At 32.4% G+C, this 18,501-nt stretch overlaps 2 protein-coding genes and 1 pseudogene across 2 annotated transcripts; 1 reads left to right on the top strand and 2 right to left on the bottom strand.

Annotated features, from left to right (window-relative positions):
- Positions 1 to 1,090: 1,090 nt before the first annotated feature.
- Positions 1,091 to 2,151, bottom strand: LOC105961171 (manganese-dependent ADP-ribose/CDP-alcohol diphosphatase-like; annotated as a pseudogene).
- Positions 2,152 to 3,110: 959 nt separating this feature from the next.
- Positions 3,111 to 6,676, top strand: LOC148766513 (uncharacterized). The gene is made up of 5 exons (XM_088827329.1): positions 3,111 to 3,690; positions 3,734 to 4,057; positions 5,033 to 5,478; positions 5,620 to 5,812; positions 5,953 to 6,676. The coding sequence occupies exons 1-5, from the start codon at positions 3,131 to 3,133 to the stop codon at positions 6,674 to 6,676; spliced, it is 2,247 nt and encodes a 748-aa protein (XP_088683455.1). The 5' UTR covers positions 3,111 to 3,130.
- Positions 6,677 to 15,961: 9,285 nt separating this feature from the next.
- LOC105961182 (kirola) lies at positions 15,962 to 16,653 on the bottom strand. The gene is made up of 2 exons (XM_012985425.2): positions 16,372 to 16,653; positions 15,962 to 16,242 (listed from the first exon to the last, which is right to left on the bottom strand). Exons 1-2 carry the CDS (start codon positions 16,556 to 16,558, stop codon positions 15,971 to 15,973), a joined length of 459 nt encoding a protein of 152 aa, XP_012840879.2. The 5' UTR covers positions 16,559 to 16,653; the 3' UTR covers positions 15,962 to 15,970.
- Between the last annotated feature and the right edge of the window lie 1,848 nt (positions 16,654 to 18,501).

Here is an 18,501-nt window from a genome sequence, read left to right on the forward strand (position 1 = left end):
AACTCAATTTCGCAGCATAGTCTACGGTGGCAGTCACCAAAAACCCGTTTTTTTGTTTTGTTTTATTATTATATTATAATTATTTAAACTGAGAGGAATGGTTTTTTTTTTTTTTTCTACCTTAGACGAATCGGTGTTAAGGTCGAATGTCTGACAACTAACGGTGAGGGCCATTTTGAGATAATTTTTCAAGTGCACGGGCTAAATTGATGCAATCGAGAATGGGAGTTAAAAGTGAAATTTGCCCTTAAAAAAAGTACAAGTATAAATGGATTAAAAAAATGGAAGAAAAGAAGAAAATTAAGTTCCCTTATGTTCCAAAAAAAATTGAAAATAGAAATTTCGATAACTGGAATGAAAAGAATATTTTTCCAAATCAGAATTTTTCAGATTGGAACTTTTGGAATTCAGAAAATTAAAATTGGATCGAAAATCGAAATCGCGTATAAATTCCAATTTCAATTTCAAAAAAATCTGAATTTAAGGATATCAAAATGAAAATTATTTTTCCTATTTTTTTCAAACCCATAAACGTTTGGATCGAAAATGGCGAAATACAAAAATTTTGTTAAAATTTTGTATGCTAATAACAAGGGTAAATTACAGCCGTCCCCCTGAGGTATGATTAAATTATGAAAAATACCCTCTTGTTTCGTTAATTATAACTACCATCAACTGTGAACCTTCTTACACATTCATCTTTATGGTGTCAAATTCAACAGAATCTTCTCAATTTTCGTGAAATGTTCTCTATTTTGTATCGTTTTGTGCAAAAATACAGTTTATGATGCACCACAATCTGATTTTTACAAGCCAAAAAAGACATCATTATTTTGTTTCAAAATATATATGGAGCTAAAATGGGGACATGTAAAAAGATTCATAATTGATGAGGTGATTGTAATTATCCAAACAAGAGAGAGTCTTTCATAATTTAACCACCCCTTAGGGGTGGTTGTAATTTAAACTAATAACAAATGTCATTTTATATTTTGAATTCACATGTGTTTAATTTTTTATAATCAGGTCAATCAAGCCTATCAAACACAGTAAGAACAAAAAAAAATCCTTTAAAACACTGACCATATATAAGAAGCATGCAACTTAAAGCATTTATATGTAACGATACGAGTTGTATTAATTCGTTTACATTCACACGAATTATAGTATCTAATTTAAACTTTGTCCATCTTCCATAACACACTCAATGATCTGCATTACATCAACTAAAACACCATTTCATGAGTCTTCAATCAATCTTCACCACATAGCAACAACCGATCGTGAAAAACATCGATACGCCCGAAAGCGTCCGTCCCCGGTGGGCACTCTAATGCCGCTTCAAGAATCCGATGGTGGACCCCATGAGAATCGACCGAGTATCTGCCTTTGTGATCGTGGCCCGCCAAACAAGCCTTTACGCAACTATACCGATGGACCACATCCATCACTTCGTTATAGTTCCACAACAATGCTTCATTGGACGACGCGTCCGAATCCAACGGTACATGGCACCCTTATCCCCACTTTTTGATCCAACTTCGTTGCATCTCCAAGAACTCGATCAAGCCACTTGATTCGCTCTTTCCCAACGGCCCCGTTGAACATAAGGAACCTTCTATCCCGTATGATAAGCCCGTTCGGAGAATTCTTGTTCGAATTAGGGTTTCGCGAGAAAATTTACGGCCTTTTTAGTGTTCGGGTGGTCTTTAGGCCAACCGATTGCGCTCACGTCATATCCATCGAGGACTACGAATTGAAACTCGGCAATTGGGGAAAACTCATAATACGCGATAGAATTAGGGTTACGGATGTTTAGCAGTGGGAGTAGCTTGTCGCGGGGGAGGTTGTAGAGACAGTGGTTGACGATCATGTGATACGTGGGCCCGTTGAATAGACGAAATTTGTTGACGGAAGTTAGAGATTGGTGTTTATGGAAAAACCCGTCAACGATGTCACCGAAGTTGATTGAGAATTTGAGATTTTGATGGTTCCAATTTTTTACTGCTCTTTGTAGCATGTGGAGACTGTGGCGGTAATAGCGTGGGACCCCCTGAGAAACGAGTGGCCGTCGGGAATATCGGCGTATTGGACATCAGATATTACTCCAAAGGAAAGTAGAGGCTTGTTTTGATGTGAAGGTATTAGCATATTAGATTTTTCCTCTTTTTATATATATTTTAATTTATTTTATTTTTATTGTTTTACAGAAGACGTGTTTATGTAAAACACGCTTTTCCCTTTTAAGTTTTAAGTTAGTTGTTAGTCTTTATAGCTATATATATTACACATCACATATGACGTGTATTCAATTCACTTGTAAAACTTTTCTCCACAATCAGAATAAAATATCTGTTCTTCTTCATCCTCTCTAAGCCATTAATGGCGGTTCCCAAAATTCCACGATTGTAAATCTTAACATGGTATCAGTTTAGTTGATTTCTTTCGTTCTTCCGCACCTCTGAATCAATTTTTCGTTTCAATTTCGCGTCAATTCAAGTTTTTCGCATCTGGATCTCTGTTTATCCATGGCGACTCGCCGAGTGGATGATGTTTCGAGCCCTTACTATCTTCATCCCTCTGATGGTCCCGGTCTTATTTTAGTCTCGCAATTACTCACAGAAGATAACTTCGCCTCCTGGAGTCGTGCGATGAAGATTTCGCTTATAGTGAAGAATAAATTGGGGTTTGTTGATGGCACAATTCCTCTTCCAATCACGGAAGATGCTGCTCTCCGAAATGCTTGGGTACGCAACAATAGTATAGTAATTTCCTGGATTTTAAACATTGTTTCACCAGCTATTCAACCGAGTATCATGTTCTATGAATCTGCCCAATAAATATGGAATGATCTCAATACTGGTTTTCTCAGACTAATGGACCTAGAATTTTTCAATCAAGGAGAGATTTATCAAATCTCACTCAGGAGCAACAGTCGATTAATGTCTACTTTACAAGATTGAATTCCATCTGGGATGAACTTTCACATTTTAGTCCTTCTTGCACTTGTGGTTCTTGCACCTGTGGTGGTGTGGCAAAATTGACTGCTCACTATGACCAGGAGTATGTAATGGCTTTCTTGATGGGATTAAATGAATCCTTGACTTCTACTCGGGGGCAAATACTTTTGATGGATCCTCTGCCACCTATCAACAAGGTGTTCTCTCTAGTTTCCCAAGAAGAAAGACAGAGATCAATTCAAGCATCTACTTCTGATGCATCTAGTTCCATGGCATTTTCGGCCAAGGGTGATACATACTCAAGGCGATCTACAAATAATCAATTCTACAATTCAGGCCCTACAAGAAAATCAAGAGGTTTTTGTACTCACTGTAGTATCTATGGTCACACCATAGAAAAGTGTTATAAACTTCATGGATATCCACCTGGATACAAGGTTAAGCCACGACTTCCTCCAGCCACTGCTCATGGTTATAACTCAGCTCAACACAAAAATTTCTCAGTCAATCAAGTTTCTGAATTTGAATCTCCTCTGGACTGTTCTTCTAATTCAGGAAGTGTTCTTCAAACTCAGAATATTTCTCCTACTTTGTTTCCCAATATGTCTGCTAACCAATGTCAGCAGTTACTTGCTTACTTCTCAAATCAACTGGCAAGTCAACAGCCCAATGCTACACAGAACAACATGAACAATTCTGCAGCTGAGACTTCACATTTCATGTGTGTCAAGTATCTGTTATGCAGCTCTTTTAAATTCCTCGTTTTTGCCCAGTCATTGGATAATTGACTCTGGGGCTTCTAGGCACATTTACAATAATAAATCTTTATTTACTGATTTGATTCATATATCCAATGCTCGAGTTATTTTGCCAGATTCTTCTATGGTTCAAGTTATGTTCATTGGTACTGTCAAATTATCTCAAGATTTGATATTGACCAATGTCTTCTATGTTCCATCGTATAAGTTCAATTTAATTTCTGTTAGTGCTCTTTTATACAAAACTCAGTTTCATGTTCTTTTTGGTGATGCTTCCTTTCTCATTTATCAGGCCAAGTCTTTGACGAAGATTGGCAAGGGTAACAAAATTGATGGATTGTATGTTCTGGATTCTGCAGTTTTTGATTCAGTGTTTTGTAATAAAACTCATATCTCTTTTTATAATAAAGTTTCTGCCACTGTTTGGCATAGTAGATTGGGCCACATTCCTAAGCCTAAACTTGATTTGTTAGTTCATAAGTTTTCCTTGCCTATGAGCAAAGCTGTTGATAACTCTTGTTGCTATATTTGCCCTTTTGGCTAAACATAAAAGATTAAAATTTTCTGCCAGTATCTCTTCTTCTTAAAAAATATTTGATCTTATTCACTGCGATATTTGGGGTCCTTACAAAATCTCATCTCATGCTTGTTTCAGATATTTTGTAACTTTGGTTGATGATTTCTCTAGATTTACTTGGATTCATCTTCTAAGAGCTAAATCTGATGTTTTGTCTATTATACCTGCATTTTTTAAAATGGTTGAAACTCAGTTTGGAACCAAAGTTAAAGTTTTCAGGTCTAATTATAATACTCAAGAGTTGCAATTTAAACAGTTATTTGCTAATCTAGGTGTTTTACATCAATTTAGTTGTGTGTATACTCCACAACAAAATGTTGTTGTGGAGAGAAAACATCAACACATTTTAAATTTGGCTAGATCTTTGTTTTTTCAATATGCCTATTGAATTTTGGAGTGATTGTGTCTCTATAACAGTGTTTTTGATTAATAGAACTCCAGCCTATAATCTTAAGAATTTATGTCCTTTTGAATTACTTTATGCAGGAAAGTCCTTTATTTATACTTTTCTAAAGGTTTTTGGTTGCTTAGCTTTTGTCTCTTCTTCTCCAGTTCATAAATCCAAATTTGAGCCAAGAGCCACTCCTTGTGTTTTCATTAGCTACCCTATTGGTGTTAAAGGTTATAAAGTTTATGATTTACAAACTCATCAAGTTATTGTCTCTCAGGATGTTGTTTTTCATGAAACTATTTTTCCTTTTGCCTATAAAAATCATAGTTTTCTTTTTGCAAATCAGTTTGATACATCTCCTGTTATTCCTTCTTTTAATACCTATTGATGAGTTATATCTTGATGCTGATCCATATCAGCTTCCTGGTAATATTCCTAGTACTTCTCAGCGTCAAGTCACTATTCATGGTACTGTTCCTCATGGGAATGCTCAACCGCAGCCAAGAAAATCCTCCAAAACTGTAAAACCTCCTGCTTATTTACAAGATTTCAAGTGCAATACAGTTTATGGTTCCTTATATCCTATTGCAAATTATCTGAACTACAGTAAACTCTCATCCAATTTTCTAGGCTATACTTTAAATACTTCTTCAGATATTGAGCCAGCTACATACAAACAGGCCATTAAAAATCCTGCTTGGATTACAGCTATGAATGAAGAGCTCACAACGCTTGAGAACAATCACACTTGGACAGTGGTGCCATTACCTCAAGATAAGCACACCATCAGTTGTAAGTGCGTGTACAAAATCAAAAGAAAACATGATGGTACTGTTGACAGGTTTAAGGCCCGGTTGGTGGCCCGAGGTTTCACTCAGCCATAATGAGTGGACTTTATTGATACATTCTCCCCTGTGATCAAAGTCTTGTTAGCTTTAGCTGCTATCCATAAATGGGAACTTCACCAGTTAGATGTAAATAATGCCTTCTTAAATGGAGACCTCAAAGAAGAAGTTTTTATGGATTTACCACAAGGTTATCAACCAAAATTGTCCACCTCTGAAACTCAGCCTCGATCAGTATGCCGGCTCAACAAGTCACTTTATGGCTTGAGACAAGCCTCCAGGCAGTGGAACAAGAAATTTACTGAAGCTTTAATTTAGCTTGGTTTCCTACAATCAACATCTGATTATTCTCTTTTTACTAGAGGGTATGGTACGTCTTTTCTTGCACTAATTGTTTATATTGATGATATGGTTATTGCAGGACCTTCTCCATCTGCTATTGCTCGGTTGAAAACTCAGTTCAATCTCATTTCAAGCTCAAAGATTTAGGTAAAATGAAGTTTTTCCTTGGAATTGAAGTGGCACAGACTACTGCTGGTATCACCATTTCCAAGAGACAATATGTGATCAATCTCCTTACTGATTCTGGCTACTTAGACTGCAAACCAGCTAAGCTTCCCATGGATCCTAAGCAACAGTTGAATAATGAAGATGGAGAGTTGGTTCCATATTTCTCGGTTTACCGACGACTTGTCGGTAGACTCCTCTATCTCACTTTGACCAGGCCTGATATAACCTATGCAGTCCACAAGTTGAGTCAATTTGTTTCTCAGCCAAGAGTTCCTCATTTACAAGCCGCACATCATCTTTTGAGATATCTTAAATCAGCCCCAGGCAAAGGAGTGTTCTTTTCTGCTCAGTCTTCCCTCACCATTAAGGCTTTCTCAGATGCAGATTGGGGTTCTTGTTCAGACACTCGGAAGAGCACTTCGGGTTTTTGTGTGCTCATTGGTGATTCCTTGATTTCTTGGAAGTCCAAGAAACAACCTACCGTAGCCAGATCCTCAGCTGAGGCAGAATATAGAGCTTTGGCGGTGGTGTCTAGTGAGTTGGTATGGATCAAGCAGTTACTTCAAGATTTTCAGTTCCAGTCGCCTTCTATTCTTTTATTTTGTGACAATTTAGTTGTTGACAAGTCAACGTAATTATATTACTGTCGTTGACAGTCAAATGACTGTAAACACAATAATATTATTGTCAACCACATCAATATTATTATTTTTTTGATTTTTTTTTGTTTTATTTGAGTTATTCACGGAGTAACATAATAATATTACTGTATATTATTGTAATATTACTGTAAGCACAATAATATTACTGTGGTTGACGGTAATATTATTGTTGTTATAGTAATGTTACTGTCAACCACATCAGTATAATTAATTTTTTTGGGTTTTTTGTTTTGTTTGAGTTATTCACGGAGTAATACGTAATATTGTCTATTATTGTAATATTACTATTGTTGACGGTAATATTACTATTGTTATAGTAATATTGTTGTCATTCATAGTAATATTAATTCTTTTGGCTTTTTATTATGTTTACATTTGTTGAACGGTCAACATAGTAATATTAGTTATTACACAATAATAATGGGTTTTGTTGTGTTAATATTACTGTGCTAGAGATTAATATAACAATATTAATGTGTTAAACTGTAGTATAGTAAATTTTACTGTGTTTAACAGTAATATAGTTAATATTATTGTCAATCACAACAATATTGTTGTTTAAACGAAAAAAAAAATATTACAGAAAGGAAAAAAAATATTCAAAAAAGTCAATGCCGGAAACCGGCGAAAAAATCCGGAAGAGAAAAAAAAAGTCAACGCCGGAAACCGGCGAAAAAATCCGGAAGAAAAAAAAAATCAAGGCCAGAGACCGGCGGTTGACTGGCGGTCAACGACGGTGACGGACGAATTTGTCCATAAAAATGTGTTTTGGGTCAAAATTGAATAATTTATGAAATTTGGGGTCAAATTGAGGTTAAATTAAATTAATGATGAATTTGAAGCATATTAAAGTATGAGGGACTATTTTAGTCTTTTATAAATAGCATACACATAAAATAATAAAATAATAAAAATATGTAAAAACTTCAAATATAAAAAGATTATTACAAATTTTGGAATAATTTAGGAAATATTTAGAAATAAAATTGGTGAAAATGTTCGAAAAATTGTAAATTAATTAAAGTTGCAAGTAGCAAAATCTTTAGTCAATCTTAAATTATCACCGCAAATTATATGTTATATATATATATATATATATATATATATATATATATATATATATATATATATATATATATATATATATATATATATATATATATATATATATATAAAAGATTTTAAATGTATATTTAAAAAGTAGTACCACAAATATATAATTTTTTGTAAGAATTTAAAGATACATCTATTTTTTTGGGTTTTTTGTTTTGTTTGATTTATTCACGGAGTAACACGTAATAATATTACTGTCTATTATTATAATATTACTATGGTTGACGGTAATATTACTATTGTTATAGTAATATTGTTGTCATTCATAGTAATATTAATTTTTTTGGCTTTTTATTATGTTTACATTTGTTGAACGTTCAACGTATTAATATTACTCTATTACACAATAATAATGAGTTTTGTTGTGTTAATAACACTGTACTAGACATTAGTATAACCATATTACTGTGTTAAACTGTAGTATAGTTAATTTTACTGTGTTTAACAGTAATATAGTTATTAAACGGGGGGGGGGGGGGGGGGATGTTTAAGAAAAAAAAATCGAAAAAGTCAAAGCCGAAGATCGGCGTTGACCGTCGGTCAACGGCGGAAACTGGCGGCGGAAAAATCAGGAAGAAAAAAAAAAGTCAACACCGGAAACCGGCAGAAAAATCAGAAAGAAAAAAAAAAAGTCAACGCCAAAGACCGGCGGTCACCAGCGGTGACGGACGAAATTGTACATAAAACAATATTTTGGGTCAAAATTGAATAATTTGTAAAGTTTTGGGTCAAATTGGGGTTAGATTAAATTAAAGGATGAAATTGGAGCATATTATAACATGTGGGGCTATTTTAGTCTTTTACAAACCTTTGGAACATGTGTGGACTTTTTTGTAAAATAATTTATTGTTTGGATCTATTTATGAATAAGTATCCATTGATGGACTTATTTGTAAAGTGCCCTTAGAATACAGTATCCTAAATATTTAAAAAAGTCAAAAATATTAAAACAAAATACGAACATGTATTGGTTGGGGTTTGAGCTTTGTACTTCTCAGGAGTGTACTTGACACTTTACCATTAAAAAAAGAACAACATTCCACCACAGTTCCTTATTCCAACAATATACAATGGGACGCGCATCTCTCAACTTCGTCGTGAATTAACCAATCTTGCATAGGATAAATTATATGTGAATGTCTAAGTTACAAAACTCAAGACATATTGTTGGAAATCTGCTGCAAAAATTGAAAACTAATTCGTCGAATAGGCAAGGTGAGGCGCGGATTAGGTCGCTCTCTTAAGACGAATTTCACAATCCCTTCTCGAAGAGGTGCAGAAAGGTCTGAATCGTGTCGCCTATGGGATACAACAGCTCAGCCTATTTCGTTGTTGTAGCTTCACAAGAAACTGCACTTTTGAGCGAAGCAGAAGCTTGCACCCGCCACTTAAAGAAGGCAATACGTGGAAATGCTACTGGATGAGAATATTTTGTAGGCATGGAGAACAATTAAAGAAGAAAAGTAAAACCGGAGTAGTTTTTTCTTTCTAGAGAAGAAGGTAGTGGATGGAAAAATAATGTGCAAAATGAAGAATAGAGTTAGTCAATGTTTTTAACTTACTAAGAAATTAGTAAATGTCAAATATGCCCTTTTTCATGTCTCACATAACCAGTTGCTCCTCATTTTCTTAAGCCAAAAGGAGAAGAGGGTGCAAAGTACCAACGAATTTGTAATTTGGAGGGCGTAAGGTGCTATTGTTTCAATTGAATTGTGCAGAGTGTCAAATTCATGTAATTCAACGGTACGAAGTGCCACTTATCCTCTTTATTCCCCTCTTTTTTTTTTTTTTTACATATTTGTTGTTTAAGGGGTAATTTCTACGGATGATAATGGGATGGATATGGGGGCGGGTTATGCAATCCCCATCCCTGTCCATCCTCATCCCCGTCAAAATCCCTGAATTTTATAAAAAGAATCCCCATATCCGCCCCATAAAATCTCCATGGGTACTGGGGTGGGTAAAAATCCCCGTCTATTTTTTTTAATAAATAAATGTGCAATCTACTTATAATTTAAGGGGTTTTTGTGCACAAGTTCCTAACCAACCATCTTTATTATTATACGTTTAGGGGATATATACTCTTTCACCAATAAGCCCATCTCTTTAATATTTATTATAAATAAAAGAAACATTCATGTATATGACAAAATTACATCCAACCCTTTACACACAATTCTGAATTGTAACCCCAATTAATCAATTTTGACCACAAAAATCCAATTTTGACTTTTTTTTTTCAAAAACTTTTTTTTTTCAAATATTATTATTTTTTTACTGCCGGTGGCGTTGATTATTCAATTATTTTTATGGTCTGTTTTTTCTGCCACCGGATTCTGGCGTTGACCGCCAATCTCTGGTGTTGATTTTTTTTAGTGTTTTTTACGCCCGCCGTTAATCGTTGATCGTAATTGTGCTGTCATTAACGGTAATTATACTGTCACTGACAGTAAATTAACGTAATTATACTTTCACTAACAGTACATTAACGTAATTGTACCGCCGTTGACAATACATTTATGTAATTGTACTGCCGTTGACAATACATTTATGTAATTGTACTGCCGTTGACAGTACAATTAGAGTCAAAGACAATATTATTATTTTTTTTTTGTTACTTTTTTAAATTTTGTTTGATTTGGTGACAAGTCAATGTAAATATATTACTGTTATTGACAGTAAAATAATTATAAACACAATAATATTACTGTCAACCACATCAATATTATTATTTTTTTGGGTTTTTTTGTTTTATTTGAGTAATTCACGGAGTAACGTAATAATATTACTGTCTATTATTGTAATATTACTGTAAACAAAATAATATTATTATGGTTACTGTTGTTATAGTAATATTACTGTCACTCACCACTACTACAAAAAAGTTGTATTATGACGCCCTTAACTTTCACTTCAGCCACCTATTGTGACGCTTCATCTATTGCGACGCGTCCAAAAAACGTCACATAGGTGGCCGTCATAATATCTTGTTGTGATGCCCCACCGTCACAATAACATTTTTCTAACCACCGTAACTACCTCTTTATATGACGGCAATAGGCGTCTTTAAATCGTGGTATTGTGATGTTTATGAGTGTCTCAACAAGTTAATTATATGACACTTGGTGCGTCTCGATAAGTATTTGTTGTGACGGCTTTATGGTCTCAAAATGTGTTATTGTGACGCTCCTCAGCGTCATGTTATTGAAAATTAGCTACCATAACTACATTTTTATGTGACGGTATTAGGCGCCTTAATATGTTAGATTATATGACATCGTATATGTCCAGATAAGTAGTCTTATGACACCCAATTCCCGTGCCTATAGTGACGTTTCGATTTTGTGTAATTTTTATACACCCATACTATACAATAATGTTTTATATGTAAAACTAACACAACAAAATTATTGTATACACAAGCTCAACCCACAACCGAGAAAAAATAAAACTCCTATGCATGAATATGAAGAAAATGTTCTTCAAATTGAATTCATTCATTTCAAAATGTCAAAAATTATAATAATGTTTGAATACCAAGAAATCCAACATCCAAAATATACCGTCTTCCACCATCGAATTAAAATTTCCACAGTTCTCAAATATGTTTGCATAAAATAAAATAAAAATTCTAATAATAATGTAAATGGATGAGAATGTACATAACTTAAAAACTAACTTCAAAAGTGATCCAAAAGTATGACCTGGCCGTCAATCATAATCAAGTCTTTTAAATTCTTTATGTATCCAGATAAACCTATGAATATGATGAAACAGTAATTTAGTCAAATGAATCTAATATAAACTACGAAGTTGTTAATGACATATATCATATATCATTACCAAATATTGTGACCGAGCAACCGTCAATCCTATAGCCTCGCCAATAGTTTTGAAATGTGAAATTGGTCGAATTAACTCCTCTTCCGGATCAACTCCAATATTAATGTGAACCTCACACCAATTATTTTCCAAACGCACTTGTCCAACGTGTTTTGATGGATCCAAACTTTGAACATAGCCAATAGCCACAACTTTAGATGACTCAGGCATACTTCTCAAAGATATTTTTGCTCCAACCTACAATCAACATTAATCTTCATTTACTTAGATCTCAGTTCTATACAACGTTATAAAATAAAATAAAAAGTCAAATGACAGCTCAATTTATTATTCACATTTAGATTACCAAAAAAAACCCCGAATAACTCACAAATAGGGCTCATAGTCAAGTTACCTATAAAGACGTCTTGCTAGAAGATGATGTTGAAAGACGAAGAGAGATTGAATGACTATGAGATGATGATGAGAGGGCTCTAGTGGTTTATGGTGGAGAATAATGTCCTAAATTTTGTTTATTCATTTTTAGGAGCTTTTACATTTGTTTATTTTGCCCCATTATAAGCATCTCTTGCTGATCAATTCTTTGTTTTAATGCTTCAACTTCATTCTGATTACCCATGGATGTATCTGAAAATTTACCACGCCTCGAAATATCTCCATATTACTACAACTGCAGTGGCACCTTTTCCATACATCTTTACTCTTCCCCTTTTATCTGGTTCAATAACTTGAGAATAAATATCATTCCGACCAATATCTTTTTCACCATGAGAAAGTCCACTAACTAATTCTTTCATCTTCCATTGCATATAAAGTATAACGAACTGGTCACAGTAATATTAATTCTTTTGGCTTTTTATTATGTTTACCTTTGTTGAACAGTCAACATATTACTATTACTCTATTACACAATAATAATGAGTTTTGTTGTGTTAATATTATTGTGCTAGAAATTAATATAACAATACTATTGTGTTAAACTGTAGTATAGTTAATTTTATTGTGTTTAACAGTAATATAGTTAATATTACTCTCAATCACAACAATATTGTTGTTTGAACGAGGGGCAAAAAGATGTTAAAGAATAATTTTTTTTCGAAAAAGTCAACGCTGGAAACCGGTGGCGGAAAAATCGGGAAGAGAAAAAAAAAAAAAAAAGTCAACGCGGACGATGGTGAAAAATGTGTTTTGGGTCAAAATTGAATAATTTATAAAATTTGGGGTCAAATTGAGGTTAGAATAAATTAAAGGATGAAATTGGAACATATTAATGTATGAGGGACTATTTTAGTCTTTTACAAACCTCTGGACCATGTGTGGATTTTTTTGTGAAAGAGTTTATTGTCTGGACTTCTTTATGACTAAATACCCATTGATGGACTTATTTGTAAAGTGCCCATAATTTAAAAGTTTATTTTAACAAACAAGCCAATATTTAATTATAATATTAATATTCAATTATATAATTGAAACCTAAAAATCCTCAGCTTATATATAATATATTACTACTATTCAATTATTTATATCTAATATAATAAATAATAAACATATATCATAAATATAAATAATGGGGGAGGGTACGGGGCATGTCTACAGGGCGGGTATAGGCAAACCCGTCCCCGTTCCCGTGCCCGTACCCGTACCCGATAAAAAAAAATTCAATCCCCATACCCGCCCCATTTTAGGACGGGATAGGATTCATCGGTGCGGATCAAATTGGCATCCCTATTAATTTGGGCTCTTTTCAAATAAGTCCATCAATGGGTACTTATTCATAAACAGATCCAAACAATAAATTATTTTACAAAAAAATCTACACATGGTCCAGATTTTTGTAAAAGACTAAGATAGCCTATCATACTTTATTATGTTCAAATTTCATCCTTTAATTTAACTTAACCTCAAATTGACCACAAATTTCACAAATTATTCAACTTTGACCCAAAACACATTTTTATGGACAATTTCGTCCGTCACCTCCGTCGCCGGTCAACCGCCCTTGACCGCCGGTCTCCAGCGTTGACTTTTTTTTCCTTCCTGATTTTTCCGCCACCGGTTTCCAGCATTGATCGGCGGTCAAAGCCGGTCTCCGGCGTTGACTTTTTCGAAAAAAAAAACTTTCTTTGTGTAACATCTTTTTTTTTCCCCGTTTAAACAACAATATTGTTGTGATTGACAGTAATATTAACTATATTACTGTTAAACACAGTAAAATCAACTATACTACAGTTTAACACAGTAAAATTACTTTCTTAATCTCTAGCACATTAATATTTACAAAACAAAACTCATTATTATTGTGTAATAGAGTAATATTACTATGTTGACCATTCAACAAATATAAACATAATAAAAAACGAAATGAATTAATATTACTGTGATTGACAGTAAAATTACTATAACAACAGTAATATTACCGTCAACTACAGTAATATACAATAATAGATAGTAATAGTATTACGTTAGTCCATGAATAACTGAACAAATAAAAAAATCCCAAACAAAATACTAATATTGATGTGGTTGACAGTAATATTACTATAACAACAGTAATATTACCGTCAACCACAATAATATTATTGTGTTTACAGTAATATTAGAATAATAGACAGTAATATTATTACGTTACTCCGTGAATAACTCAAACAAAACAAAAAAACCCAAAAGAAAATAATAATATTGATGTGGTTGACAGTAATATTATTGTGTTTATAATTATTTTACTGTCAACGACAGTACTATAATTCTGTTGACTTGTCAACAAATCAAACAAAATTAAGAAAAATAACAAAAATAATAATAATAATAATAATAATAATAATAATAATAATAATAATAATAATAATAATAATAATAATAATAATAATAATAATAATAATAATAATAATAATAATAATAATAATAATAATAATAATAATAATAATAATAATAATAATAATAATAATAATAATAATAATAATAATAATAATAATAATAATAATACTAATAATAACAATAATAATAATAAGAATAATAACAATAATAATAATAAGAATAATAATAATAATAATAATAATAATAATAATAATAATAATAATAATAATAACAATAATAACAATAACAATAATAACAATAATAACAATAATAACAATAGTAATAATAATAATAATAATAATAATAATAATAATAATAATAATAATAATAATAATAATAATAATAATAATAATAATAATAATAATAATAATAATAATAATAATAATAATAATAATAATACTAATAATAATACTAATAATAATAATAATAATAATAATAATAATAATAATAATAATAATAATGATAATAATAATAATAATAATAATAATAATAATAATAATAATAATAAAAATAATAATAATAAAATGTTAACTTACTGTCAACGGCAGTACAATTACACAAATGTATTGTCAATGACAGTACAATTATGTTAATGTACTGTCATTGACAGTATAATTACCATTAATGATAGCACAATACAGTCAACGTTTAGCGGCGGACGAAAAAAAAACGCTAAAAAAGTGAACGCCGGAATCCGGTGGCGAAAAAAACATACTTGAAAAAAAAAATCGAAAGTCAAGACCGGAATTCGGCGGCAAAAAATATATTTTTGAAAAAAAAGTCAAAATTGGATTTTTTTGGTAAAAAATGATTAAATTAGAGTTACAATTAAGAATTGTGTGTAAAGGGTTGGGGAAATTTGTCATATACATATATGTTTCATTTATTTACATATTAAAGGGATGAGCTTATTAGTGAAAGAGATATAACCCCTAGACCTATAAATATAATTGGGACTTATGCACAAAAACCCCAATTAATTTCAAGAGATTAAATTCTGAACGGATGAGCCGATATTTAATATAAATCGGATTCCACTAATTTTTTGACATGTGGCGCTTTTAACTCTAACTCTTAATAACTCACGCTATTATAATTAGGGTTAGAGGGGTTACGGGTTCCGCTGGGGTTTTCTTTTTTCTTTTTTCTTTTTTTTTTTTCCAATTATAAAAATACTAATTATATTTTAATTTAAATTATCCACGTGTCAATCATCCTATGGCATCCGATTTTCTTATTAAAACAGACCATCCGGTCTAAATTTGCAGCCTAATTTCAACCCCCTCAACTCAACATCAGTATCTACTTCCGTGTACTGACTCAATTGCGTTGATCAAGTCAATCAATTTAACTTTACTTTCTCCTTTTCTTCTACCTATTAAGCATATATTAGAATATATATATATATATATATATATATATATATATATTCATAATAGTATTACTGTTAATTTTATACTAGGCATTAGTGAGATGGTGGGACTCAATATCTTTAGTCATCTTAACGCACAAGTCCATGAGAGTGTGTGGTTCAGTAACATCCTCATTCAGTTTCTCGTAATGAAAAGTCCAAGTGACGAGGTTGTCTTCCCCGACGGTGTCAACATGAACAGTTGCTTTGAATGTCTTGTATAGCTCCATAAGATCTCCTTCAACCATATTGAAAGTCACCAACCTCTTCTCCTCATCTATCGCTTCAATTATGTCTTTCGCCACACACTCTTTACCATCTGATAATACATATACAAAATCATTTCAAACTTGTGTATTTAATTTTTTAATCGAAAACACGACAATTATGAGACTATAGAAAGTGAATTAATTAAAGTAAGGGAATGCGTTATTAATTAATTAATTACCATGGGTGTAGTTCCAGAAGATGACAGATCCGACGGTTCCCCACTGACCTTCATGTAAGTCACAGTTTTGAACGAGATCGGGGCTCATGTCCGGTACATGGTGCGGCCTCTCTCTGAAGATCTCGTGGAACACATCTCCGTCCGATTTTATGTTTGTTCCAGAAACCAGTTTCCCTATCAGCCCCATAAATCTTTTAGAATTCCCGATTAATTGAATCAACTCGTATTTTAATTAAGAAATGGTTTTGTAAGAAAAATGCTGATACCTTCTATCCTTTATATAGTCGATCGCTACTCTGGAGTTCCTAGGTTCCACCAACATGCACATATAATATACGTAAAATAAAATAATAAAAAAAAAATTAAAAAATCATTGTGTACTTAATTTATAACCATATTGGCCTTAAAAAGGATATATAAATTTTAAAAAGTCTACTTGTTGATTATATTATTCCAACTCGTACAAGATAGTTGCGATATGATTTATTACTCATCAAATATTTGTTTAGAAGCATGCGCCATATCACATGGTACTTATAAAGAAATAAATATCACATGGCTCTAATCTTACCACTTGATAGCCTTTTATTTTTTATGTTTTTTAGATAGCAATAGCCTATAGTTCTGCAGATTGATGAAAACCATTAGAAGCATAAAATCCACTTTTGCAAGGCTCTGTTTGGATGGTGAATTTCGAAATAAAGAAATTGAAATCGTAAAAGGAGATGAAAGCGCGAATTTTTGAAATTGCAAAATATATTTGGTTTTGAGAATTTCGGACTTTTTGGAAATTTAATTAAAATTGTAATTGAGTCGGGCCTAACCGAAGCTCGATGGTTCGACCTAATTTTATTTGAGCCGAGCCTATTTTTTAGTGAATCATACTGACTTGTAGTCATTTTACTAGATCCAATTTATTTATGAGTCGAATTTGAGTCTACTACGGCTCAACCCGAATAAGGTCCGACATTATAAAATATATAATAATATTTATTATTTTAATGATATGGCTCAACAAACAAATTACAACTGTATAAGATTGTTCTTGATCATGCTAGTGTTAGATCACCTTAGAGAGTTGAAGTAGGATGAGCTGGAAGAGTAAAGTGGATCCCTACCTCACGAGTTTGATGACCTTGAGATACATGCGATCATAGAACACGTAAGCTAAGCCCGGGGTTGGTCCGGCGGAAACTCCTTCGACGCTCAAGTCAGACGTGCACACAGTAGAAATAGTCCAAAGTATACATGTTTTGTTCAGATAATAGGACGTACCTTAAGGAATGAGTTAAAACATTTATTTATACCTTAATTGAGATAGTCGGGCCATAACCTGAAGGTGATTGGGCATCGATGGTAGTGGTCTTCAATATTGAGCTCGTGGCCCAGTAGATAAAGAAATTATAGACCCTTCAATATCATTAATTCTATTTTGAAAAAACAAAATCAAAACTAAAAAAAAAAAATAAGTGGTGGTGGTGACAATATGCAAAACAGGAATCAAATGAAAGATACTCACCCAAACTCAATTGCTGAAATTTATCACCCTAATTTGAAAATATAAAACGTTTCCAATAATAAGAGATACTAATTTTTTTTTCCTTTTACTTCTTTCAGTCTTGTTAATTTCCAAATTTTCCCAATAACTTGCAAAATTATATAGGGTTTCTTTGGATTGGCTTTAAATGGGTGTAAATCTTGTTTATCACTTGTTTTTTCATAAAAAAAAAAAAATAAAAATTACTCAGTACAGTTTTATAGTAATAAGGCCCCATATAAATTTGAAATCTAAAAAAATACATGAGTCGAGTTTGAGCCTATACTAATAAGGTTCGATGGTATATGAGCTTGAGCCTATAGTAACGAGACCCGATAGTATGCGAGCTTGAGCAACCCGAACTCGATTCACATGGCTCGATTACTAACCCTACTAAGTGAATTTTGAATGGAGAATGAGATTTTATAGCAAGGGTCATGGATTTATTTAGTCAATAATTTAGGTGGATTTCACCAAGGGTTTATTGCATTCGGCACTCATTTGTCTTCACTAACTGTTAAGAAACTTCATATTTTAACTCATTAGAAAAAAAATCCTCTATTATTCAATTTATTAAACTACACCCTAAAAAC

Source organism: Erythranthe guttata, chromosome 12 (genome assembly GCF_056151865.1).
Source record: "Erythranthe guttata isolate IM_541 chromosome 12, IM_541, whole genome shotgun sequence".
NCBI lineage: Eukaryota > Viridiplantae > Streptophyta > Magnoliopsida > Lamiales > Phrymaceae > Erythranthe > Erythranthe guttata.

What these genes read in the sequence shown, in the direction of transcription:
- LOC148766513 (XM_088827329.1), top strand. Translation starts at nt 3,131, where the DNA reads ATGGATCCTCTGCCACCTATCAACAAGGTGTTCTCTCTAGTTTCCCAA. An exon ending in TCACATTTCATGTGTGTCAA is followed by an intron (nt 3,691 to 3,733) that starts GTATCTGTTATG and finishes GTTTTTGCCCAG; the next exon opens with TCATTGGATAATTGACTCTG. An exon ending in AGATAAGCACACCATCAGTT is followed by an intron (nt 5,479 to 5,619) that starts GTAAGTGCGTGT and finishes AAGTCTTGTTAG; the next exon opens with CTTTAGCTGCTATCCATAAA.
- LOC105961182 (XM_012985425.2), bottom strand. Translation starts at nt 16,558, where the DNA reads ATGGGGCTGATAGGGAAACTGGTTTCTGGAACAAACATAAAATCGGAC. An exon ending in CTTCTGGAACTACACCCATG is followed by an intron (nt 16,243 to 16,371) that starts GTAATTAATTAA and finishes ATGTATTATCAG; the next exon opens with ATGGTAAAGAGTGTGTGGCG.